The 11,587-nt window shown below is 36.1% G+C and overlaps 1 protein-coding gene across 1 annotated transcript; it reads right to left on the reverse strand.

Moving 5' to 3' along the window:
- Positions 1 to 437: 437 nt before the first annotated feature.
- On the reverse strand, positions 438 to 8,970 carry LOC121425502 (stAR-related lipid transfer protein 7, mitochondrial-like). The gene is made up of 6 exons (XM_041621574.1): positions 8,445 to 8,970; positions 6,603 to 6,754; positions 4,850 to 5,010; positions 4,189 to 4,371; positions 3,507 to 3,591; positions 438 to 2,772 (listed from the first exon to the last, which is right to left on the reverse strand). The coding sequence occupies exons 1-6, from the start codon at positions 8,912 to 8,914 to the stop codon at positions 2,645 to 2,647; spliced, it is 1,179 nt and encodes a 392-aa protein (XP_041477508.1). The 5' UTR covers positions 8,915 to 8,970; the 3' UTR covers positions 438 to 2,644.
- Between the last annotated feature and the right edge of the window lie 2,617 nt (positions 8,971 to 11,587).

Below are 11,587 nucleotides of genomic sequence, written 5' to 3' on the forward strand. Positions count from 1 at the left end.
GATATAGTCGTATCTAGTGTCCTTAAGCCTTTTTGAATAATTTTGTAAGTCCAGAAATTCCTTTCTTTCAATGATTGATATTTATATGGTTTCTCACCACTTTCGTCTTCATAAGCTGCCTAGCTAAGCTGAAGGTAAAAAAAAATCACAAACCCTGGCCATGGGCATCTAGCTGGAAGATACAGGTCTTGTACATACAACAAGCAAATATGTACAGTCAAACCTGCTTGTCAATCGCCTGTATTAGAACCTGTATTGAATTGCACTCCAGGGCCAGGGGCCCGTTGCAGAAAGAGTTGCAATCGATCGCAACTCTGAAAATCATGCGCAATTTGATTTTCGACCAATCAACAAAGCGCATTCGGGACTTGCGCATGATTTTTAGAGTTGCGATTGATTGCAACTCTTTCTGCAACGGGCCCCTGGTCTTACAAAGAGTTGTGATTCGTCAGATCAACCACAAGTATGGATAGCCAGTAGTGCCAACATCTAAAATTGCATGTTTGTTCAAACTGTTTTCTAGATATACTGTTAATGCATACATTCATTCTTTTCTTGATAATTATCTATGCTTCTGTTATTCACAAGGACATTGTGCAAATTTCCTTTAGTAGAAATTATGACATTGATGGATTTCCATAATACTTGAGTAAGATCGGATCAATCGTAACTCTTTGTAAGACGGGGCCCATGATTCCCCATCAATCATGTATTACAGAAACCTGTCCCGGGTCCCATTTCATAAGGGACTTGCAAATGTTGTAACTTTGCTGTATAATATGGCAACTACCATGGAAATCTTGATTTTGATTGGCTGCTGAGCCCTGTTACCATGGTAGTTGCCATCATGGCAAAGTTACAACAGTTGCACGTCCGTTATGAAACAGGCCCCACATAGACGACCTGCTTGTAAAGGCCACTTTTCTGGTCTCCATTGGGTGATCTTCATCGATGCCATAATGCAAACATTAAAACCAATTGAATTGGTAAATCCATTGCTATATTGTGGTTATGCACAGCATAAATAATTAAATAAAATCAATTTTGCCTTGTCGTATGTGGTATTTCCCAGTTCTCAACCTTGAAAACAAAAATTCATAGGATTTTAAGTTTCTGACATCAAACATATCAAGAGTGAGAATACAAATGAACCTGTTAACACAGACCATCCAAAATATAAAAGAATGCTGGTCTTTCTAAACCAAGGGATGTTTCCTGGAGAGCTAAATATTAAAGAGTTGCAAATACAGGTACAGCTGCAAGTGGAATAACCAACATTTCATGCATGCTCTCATGTCGAATGAACCACAATCTGTGGTTTCTGTAAATTTCTTTTATGTATCTTACATATATCATTTATGAAAGATATTCTGTTATGCATGGATACACATTTAATTGTAAAAGTCAATAAGCATGCAGCTGCTCAACAGATCATTTTCATCAGGTCATCCAACACAGTCGTATTCAAAAACATGTCAAGCAATCGTATCTCTGCCAGATCATACCCCGGGTATACGCAGCATCAGGTAGGTCTGTCAACAAACCCTAATCAAATGATTTCTGTGGAACGCACTTGATCAGATGTTTATTTTATGCAAATTTTCTTTGGTGATGAGGGGTCATAATCAATGACCAATCATGATCTTACGCAGAAGATGGTTTATAAAATAACCAAAATCCACATTACTCTCTTACAAAACAATTAGCAGACACCAATTTGCAAGGGAACTGGTGTAATCACCAACAATCGGTACCTTCAAAACCTGTCTAGGCCTCGAGCATGCTAGAAATCATCATTCCAAATCCAATTAAATCTTGTGCAGATAACTCTTACTAATGCCCAAGCTAATGTGTATTATTTATTTTAAAACCATGTGCACTTGGTGCAAAGGAAATTACACACGTCATGACTTAAAATAAAACTTAAATCCTTATGCAGCAGTCACATCTCCCCTATGGCCACCATACAGCTAGTAAAAAACAGCCATTTTATCTAATTTCATTCAAACCACCCATGTAATGGTTAAAACAGCTGTTTTCGACTTGCCGTAGGGGAAATATGACTGAAGCACTATGAAATAGCTCCCATGCCATGGGTTTGTTTCATTAAGCTGATTGTAAAGTTACAAGAGACTTGAAGAGCAAATATGTGAGCACCCAATTTTTTTCCTGTGTTGACAAAGTTTGTCTACATTCCATATTATCTCACCTGAATTGCGTCAAATAACATATGTGCCATGACATATATGTAGGTATGAATGTTAACTACCACTTAAAAACTTGAAGTCTCAACTGGTTCTAATCAAGTTTCTTAACATCGAACTCAGCATAACATTCCATCTCTAGTCACACACAAATTGCTCTAAATCTTCAACTTAGGGTGGTGCACTTCAAGCTTCCAGTCGTCCACAAAGTCCCAAGTAATTTTCAAACAGCTTTATGAAATAACCCACCCCCCATCCTCCTTGACGTTAACCCGATCCTTTTAACCCGTCAACTACTGAATTTTGCACGTCCCATTGGATATGCACAGAGAAAACCTGGTTCCCGTAGTCAACTGATTAAAGGGTTTCTATGGGAGGCTCTGCTCCAAAGGGGCATCTTTGAGACCGATGGAACTGTTTGATCCCTCAGTCTTCATCTTTCAACTGTAGCAGCTGGAGTCACTGGTGGTGAACTGCTGATCGCTCTTCATATCCTTGAAGTTGGTGGCTGGCATGGCGTCCAAAGCAAGGGCAGCATTGTGCACCCTGTGCATGAAGTCTGGTACACCTGAAAGTTTCAAGACATAACAGGGACATCATAATATACTTGACATTGCTTCAAACATAAAGGTCAAAATTTGCGAAGGTGGTTTCACCTTGTATCATGCCATATGGGACAAAACCATAGGATATGAAGATTTCTCATATTATTGTGCTTCATGCAAGCATGAATTTAGCGCCCTATGCCATAAGAACGCATTTTTAATTTGACTTTTATTAGTAAGCATTACAAGGATCTGACGAGTGGACATAAAATATTAAGATCATGCCTTCTTTGAAAATCTGGTACGAAATTAAACAGGCACATGGTTACAATGTAATTGTGAAAATCACCAAATGTTATCAACCAGGGCCTTGGAACATGAAAAAAGAAATACAATCAGTTGTAAAAAAAAAATGTAACTGAAGTCCATGGCAAACAATGTACAAAAAATTACAATCAATCAAAAATATCAATCTGTATGTTACATCCACCTCAAAAGTGATGCAGCAATAAAGTTTGGTAGCTCTCATATGTCTTTATTATAATATATTCATAAATCTGTAGATATATTTATACTTTATACAAGATTTAAAATTATTTAAAATTATAATTTCCTCCTATTAAAGCCTCTTTATTTACTAAGATTTAAAACTGTTCATTAGAAAACTGCTTTCAATAACATTTTACTTCATTAATCCAATGTACGAATAAATAATCAAAAGTTAGCAACATGAAAGATGTCGCCAATAAAGACTCACCAGTAGTTGCCATCCAGTTCATTGCAGTAGATGGTATTGGAGCCTTGGGGTCATCATAGTAGGTGACCATATAGTCAAATCCATTCTGCAGTAAATACACACATGAAAACATTAATCTTTGATGTTAGAATAAGTAACCTGTGGTACATTCTATTACTGATATATTTTTATGCTTGACTGGCACAAACATAGTGTTCCTATTTCCAATTCATCACTTGATGCACGTAATATAATAAACATTGTACTTTTACCGTTGGCTCTTCAGTCCCACACAGCTATACCACATTTTGAAAGTTTGGTGTTCAAATCTGATGTTGGTGTTGGGAGCAAATAAAACACTTGCCACATATGACTCCTTAGAAGCATGTCCAGGGCTGGGTTGTCCTCATTTGGTGTTGGGCTACCAACCATCATTTTCTGAACATTGAAACCTTGAGTCAATTTTGAATTTCAGTTTAGCAGTTTGATTTAATACTCTCAACACCCCACACCAAACTTGAACTCACCTACTGACCATTTATATACATGTATCATAGAATATTACAATAGCGCAAAAATTGGATGATTTAACACTTCTTCAATGCTCTTTTAGTGAGACAACTTTGTTTTGTTAAAGTTTGTTCCTGACATATACTATATTTGCCTTGGGATGGATGCAAACCAAATGACAACGCTCTCTCACCTCATCAAAGCTGGTGAAAGGCTTGATGACCATCCTGGAGCAGAATCTTGTGACTCGTACGTGACGCTTCGTCTCTGGTTTCCTCGGGTGATTGGTAGCCTTGGAGTATATGACCATGACGCGGTGACGATGGAAGATCTTGGTGCGACGAGCAAACACATAGTCTCGGCTGCTCATTGGAAACTGTAGGGAAAAAATATGTTGTAGAGACATGATTACATGTTATGGGATACTGTGAAGCACTTTGAGAGAATAGCCTTGGGAGTTGAGGAGTTTGACTTAGGATGAATTTTTATTTAACTTCAAAGTACAGTACTCATTCCCACTTCTTAAAACCAATAGTTGAAATACAAAGGATGAGTATGAGAGGGACCTAATTTGTGGCTTGGTCAATATGGATTATTACTAAATAAAAATATTTTACATGAAAAGGAAAGAAAAGATTATCATATAACCATTTCTTAGTCATTATTATTATTCATTTTTATTATCATTATTTGCATAGCAATATCAAACCAGGTTCTTATATTATGGCGCTTAAGACATTCATTGTATGTGTCCAAGTACTTACTGCCTTCCTAATCTACATGTATAATTACTCTAGTCATCACACACAATCAGTAAGGGGGGATGCAAACTAACTCACTCAATAAATACTTACTGGAAAATGTGTAGACCAATACACAATTTCGGTTCCTGTCTCTTTATCCTGGTCAATGACTCCTGTTTCAATGACATGCTTATCCCACACCTTCCTGTAATCCAAGTCCGTCTGAACCTTGAAGAAAGACTTGGCCGTACAGTCAGCAAAGGATCCAAACACTTCAAGGAACCAAAGATGGACAAATAATATTGAAATGTGGGATTAAGTGAAAACATGAGGCTGTTGTTTTTTGTCTTTAGCAATGGACATTCTACAGTAGAAGATAACTTGAAATAGGCTAATATTGTCTGTTTATTTTCATGGAACTTAGAAAGCCCATTATTTCATAATATATTTTGTTTTATGATTAACTGAAAAGTTTTGTTTTTAAGTTTCAAGATTTCTTTGATTTTCACTGGTATCAATGCAAGTACATGATAAAAACCATGCAAGATATATATTTACTTTATTAAAATAAAAATCCTTAATTATCTAGATTTATACTGAAGGGCACAAGATTGAGCAAGTCAATAACATGAAATATCTTGGACTCATGATTGATGATAAGTTGAAATGGAATGCTCACACTAATATTATGTGTAAATCTGTCGCATACAAAGTCCATAATCTTGCCAAACTTAGTAAATTTGTTAACTCTAACTTATTGAACATATAGTATAAATCCACAATATAACCATGCTATGACTATGCATGTTCTATATGGGGTAATTGCCAAGAAGTTTACAAAAAGAGATTGTTGAGAACACAAAAAAGAGCAGCATGAATAGTCACGAAAAACTTGGATTATGAGAAATACAATGGAACTAATAATGACGGACTTGTCATGGCCAAACATTGAACAAAGACGCAACTACTTTCTTGCCACACTTATGTACAAATGCATTAATGACACTCCTCCTGGACGATTACTTAATGAAATTGCGATGTATTGTGACCGCCATGGATTTAACAAAAGAAACGCAGATTCTTTAAATGTAATAGTAAATGAATAGTCATGAAAAACTTGGATTATGAGAAATACAATGGAACTAATAGTGACTGACTTGTCGTTGTCAAACATGGAACAAAGATGCAACTACTTTCTTGCAACACTTTACAAATGCATTAATGGCAATCCTCCTGGACGATTATGTAATGAAATTAAGATGTATTGTAACCGCCATGGATTTAACACAAGAAATGCAGATTCTTTAAATGTAACAATACTTAAACCTAAGCTAGAATTATTCAAACAATCATTTAAATATGCTGGTGCTAAAAAATGGAACAAGCTTCCACCCAGTCTCCAAAATGCAACATCACTCTATAATTTTAAATTTTAATACAAGAAATTAATTCTAAAACCCTGATGTGCAATTCATATGTACTACATTACCTGAGATTTTAATTGTTTAATGAAAGAAATTGTGACCCAAACCCCGATAGTCTCATGTACATTTTATATATCATTTTGTTCAAATACACTTCGATCCAAACATTTTCTTTTTTTATAGTACCTATATCTTTGTCTCAATCATTTTTTATATTTATAATTCAGTTTACTTCATAAATACATGAAACACAATTTTCTATGATGTAAAACAGTTTTTTATCTGATCTTGTCACCCTGAATAGATTTGAATACATACATAAATAAATAGAATATGAAACGAACCCAGGGTATGAATGGAATACATTTAACAATCCATCTATATGATTGAAGAGAAATTAAGTTTAGAGCTGATGTGAAAAAGATTTCAAATATACTAACCTTTGTATTCATACAGGAAATCACAATCCATTTTCCTCCTCCAGACCATCATCTCTGACTTACACATGACCTTCTCCCAAGAACTTAACTGTGGCAGGTCCGGGTTTGGGTCTGATCTTAAGATCCTGATTAGATCCACATCATCTAGGCAACTTTTGGAGCAAGCAAGAAATTGAACATACAATTGAATTTTCAGATGCAAAAATACAAAGAACAATGAGAACATCCTTAACATCCAAACTGAAAGACTAAGCCAATGTAAACTAAAGTTTTAAAATGTTCAATAATTTGATCATTGGACTACTATTCTAAAATTCTTTGTAATATTTTGTGTAAATGTTTTTTTTTAACGGTAAATCAAATTATTTCCCATCTTACACAAGTATGGTGACAGTTTTGTTTTCCATTCATTGAGTATAATAATCATAATTCATATTTTTGAAACATTAATTTGTGTTTTGAAACAAATATGAAAGCACTAAGTCTTGCTAGTAAAATACATTTAACCAAATTTGAAGTATTAATGATAATGTTTGAATTTTCAAGAAAAAAAATTGTTTATTTAATCTGATTTAAACTCTAACAATCTACTTTAATGATTAAAAAAAATCTAAATCTAATATATGTTAATAGTTATTGGAGGCTGGTAACCTATGAAAACAACCTATGATATGACCAGATATCATACAGTGCTCGTACATTTTCTCTTTTGTTCTGTTAGGTTTGATTTTTCACTCCTACAGGCTACACGTACATACACTTGTTCACTGCTACCACCCTGCCTGTGGGGAATCTAGAAGTAGGACTATGGTATGCCAATGTTGTACAGAGCACACACTTAAAAAATCATTAAAATATCACTTTTGTGACCAAAATTACTAATTTCCATACAGTTGCAATTTATTTTTCATTAGTAAGTTGGGAATAATTTTTTCATTCACCAGAGCGCTCAAAAACTTGAATTTTGGGCATATATTTGTGTACGCCCTCTATTGGTGGAAAGTAATATGGCAAGAAAATTTTCATTTTTTGATCTCTATTTTTAATTAAGAAAAAAATGATTTAAAAAATCAAATTTAAATAAGAGCCAAGTTGTATGAATAATAGATGTAATGGAAACTGTCAGTGTAAAAAAATCAAGCATTTGCCCCAAAGAAAAAGAGAAAATAAGCCAAACATTGCCACCCTTATTTTGCCACACATGGAGATATAACTGAGAACAAGGTTATATTATAACCTTGTTCATTGAATGAGTGGCTACATACATGAATTGCACACTTCATGTAACTCTACGAGTGCATACATGTACTGTACCACCAAGTTTTCATCAGAGCTACTTCAGTTTTTAGCCATACACAGTTTTGTAGTGATTTCTACTGGCACTTTTCATTTCGGACAAACTACTAAAATAATATGTTAACACTGTAACAGCAGTAGGTAAGTGGACACCCGATTCAAACAAGCTCAATTCGACTGGGAAATATGCATTGAAAGACTTGCAGGATGAACAAAATTGTAGGTATTCCATCCATCATCTACTATAATCACCGATCTAGTATTTTTGTAAACATAAGGCATATATTGGCTTCTCTTTTCATATATAGGAGTGAGAGATCAAAGGACAAAGCTAATATAAAAACAAGTCTGAAATAAATTTTAACATGCCACGTATGAGTAGAATTTCTATTATATATATGTCTTAAAAACTCTTATTCAACGTTCCAAATTTATTTTTTTTTAAGTTGAGAGTTCTCCATAGCACATAATAACTATATGATTAGTTGACTGCCCCCCACCCCCTACGACATGATGTCATTTCTTGTTTGGTTAAAAAATGCTAACCCATCAATTTGTTGATTGGTGATTCTTTCCTGATCCAATGCAAAAAGTGCACCGCCAAACATCACATAATTCCATCGCCTTCCTTTGAGATATCTTCTGGCAAAACCAACGGCAAGAGACTGGATTGATCGCTCTGAATAAATTGATCGGTACAGGAGCATCATTTGTTCAAGTCTTCTCAATCTTTGAGCAGCATACACATTGCACTGACGGGTAAGGAGACTGAAGATTGTAGCGATGTGCTCAGAGAACGTCTGCCCAGAACTTCCCCGCAGGGCAATGAGTAGGATCCGCTTCCACCTCTTAACGGCGGTGTCGCCGACATTATTGGAACTGTAACTGGAAGTTCGCCACCGCTTCCTCCAATTATATCCTCTAACCAATTTATTTGCGACATCAGATGGGCTTGTTGTTACTGGTTTAATCGACAAAAGAGGCCGAATTCTTGAAAATGCTTGAAACACTATCATTTTATGAATTAAGATTATGAAATTTCGGTGGTGTTCTTATATGACCAAAGTATTGAAAGCGCATGTGCGCATATCAGCTTATGGTACGCCATATGATGTTTTATCCGAAGTAAAAAATGTATTTCTTGAGAATTGAGAGCGGGAGCCTAGTTCTGTACCCCCCCCCAAAAAAAAAAACCCACCCCTCTCCCGAAAATGAAAGCAAGAATGGTAGAAATAAATGGAAACTGGTCTCCGATAACATTCACGAATGAAAAGTGGCAGCGGAAGTAAAAGTGAACAGATTTTTTTTTTCAAATAACCTTTGAAGGCCTATATGCGATGGAGCAAAATTACCAAAACTTTTCATGAGTGGACTTTGTCATTCACCATTTTGACCTTTTCTTTCTGAGAAACATGCATTATGCGAAATATAATGGATTGAATTTCTTGATAGTAGTGTAGGATTTCAGCATGATTTAGAAGAATTTAACGATGTTAAAGATATAGTAGTGTGACTAGTGTCTAAGAGTAACCCAGTGGGAAGCCCCTGCAATTTTGTTTTTGTAATGGCTGTCAAGGGCATCATGGGCACGAATCCCCTCTTCCCCTGGATCCGCCACTGCCTGTAGATCACGAGATATAATTATATTCCTATGACAAACAACTAATTCAAAGCACTTCTTGAGACTTAGCTATATGCATTGCTCTTCATTTAGTCATCGCTTTCACACGTCCATTCTATTTTTATTCTGTTCTTTTTATCTGTTGTGCGCTGAGAAACATGCATATTATGCGAAATATAATAATTGATAGAATTATATTGTATTTCTTGATAGTAGTGTATGTTTTTAGCATAATTTAGCAGAAGTTAACAATATTAAAGATAGTGGTGTCCCATAGTAACCCTGTGAGAAGCCCCTTCAAATATGGATGTCGGGGGGGGGTATCGTGTGCACGAGTCCCCTCTCCTCTGGATCCGCCACTGCTTATGGATCAAGAGATATAATTATATTCCTATGACAAACAATACATTTTTGTTCCTCTGTTACTCTCTCTGAAGATTATGAAGGTCGGATTGAGAATGAAGCGAGGACCGGGAGCGAGGATAAGTTTAGATTAATAATGTGTGGATTCTCGGTAGGAGCAATTGCAGCCTCAGCAAAATAAACTGTTTATTTAGTGCAATCTTCTCCACATGAAGACTTTTGAAAAAAATGCACGCATCAGCTTTCCCCCATAATCTGATAATCATTCGATTTCAATATTAAGCTCCGTGGTGACGATACACAATAGAATTTGCTATAGCATTGTCATGAGCTAATGTGTTCGAGGAGAGGTGTGCTTCTTCTTCGTGAAAAAAATGTAAAAAACTTTTTTTTTACCTTTCGACACACCCATCGAATTCATTTAGAGTAAGTGTACAACTGGATAGTGGAAAGGAGAATTATAACTGTCTGTTCTATTGGGGTTCATTCAAAACCAAAGCATTCCTGATCTTTTTAGGGCGGTCTGTTGAGCAAGACATGATTTATAACAGATAAGTCTCGACGGAATATCCGACAGTGACATCATATGGTCTAGATGGGGTCCACCCGCCAGTCATAAGGACCACTGGTCATAATACCCGCTAGTTATAAGGACCGCTAGTCATAATAGTCATAAGGGTCGCTATTCATAAGGGGCTTTGTTCATAGAGGTCGCTAGTCATAATCAACGATGGGGGTCGCCATTCATAATCAAACAAGAGGGTCGCTAGTCATAATAAAGGAAGAGGGTCGCCAGTCATAAGGAGGAAAAAGGTTCGTTGATCATAAGGGTCGCCATTCATAATAGTGGATGAGGGTCGCCAGTCATAATAGTAGAAGGGGTTCGCCAGTCATAATAATGGATGAGGGTCGCCAGTCATAATAGTGGATGAGGGTCGCCAGTCATAATAGTAGAAGGGGTTCGCCAGTCATAATGGTAGATGAGGGTCGCTATTCATAATAGTAGAAGGGGTTCGCCAGTCATAATGGTAGATGAGGGTCGCTAGTCATAATAGTAGAAAGGGTTCGCCAGTCATAATAATGGATGAGGGTCGCCAGTCATAATAATGGATGAGGGTCGCTATTCATAATAGTAGAAGGGGTTCGCCAGTCATAATAGGAGAAAGGGTTTGCCAATCATAATAATGGATGAGGGTCGCCAGTCATAATACTTAAAGGAGTTCGCCAGTCATAAAAGTAGAAGGGGTTCGCCAGTCATAATGGTAGATGAGGGTCGTTATTCATAATAGTAGAAAGGGTTCGGCAGTCATAATAATGGATGAGGGTCGTATGCAGTCATAATAGAAGAAAGGGTTCGCCAGTCATAATAGTAGATTGGGTCGATAGTCATAATGGTAGCTGAGGTAGATGGTAGATTTTGCGTATTGACCTTCAACCCACTACATTTAGCAAATGAATCCAAAATATTTAGTACATTACAGAAACTGGCAGCTGTACCATCGAGAAATAAAACTGTGTCATCCGCATATTAAAGAACTTTGTATTCTTTTAAGCCAACATAAATTCATTTGACAGAGTATGAATTTCGAATTAACAACCCATGAATTTTAGAGCATAGCAAAAACGAATCTTAATGTCATTTGCCCATTGACTATAACACTAGAAAATGCATTCTGATAAAGTATTTTTATTCATGTCATGAAAG

The sequence above is a fragment of the Lytechinus variegatus genome, chromosome 12 (assembly GCF_018143015.1).
Source record: "Lytechinus variegatus isolate NC3 chromosome 12, Lvar_3.0, whole genome shotgun sequence".
Taxonomy (NCBI): Eukaryota; Metazoa; Echinodermata; class Echinoidea; order Temnopleuroida; family Toxopneustidae; genus Lytechinus; species Lytechinus variegatus.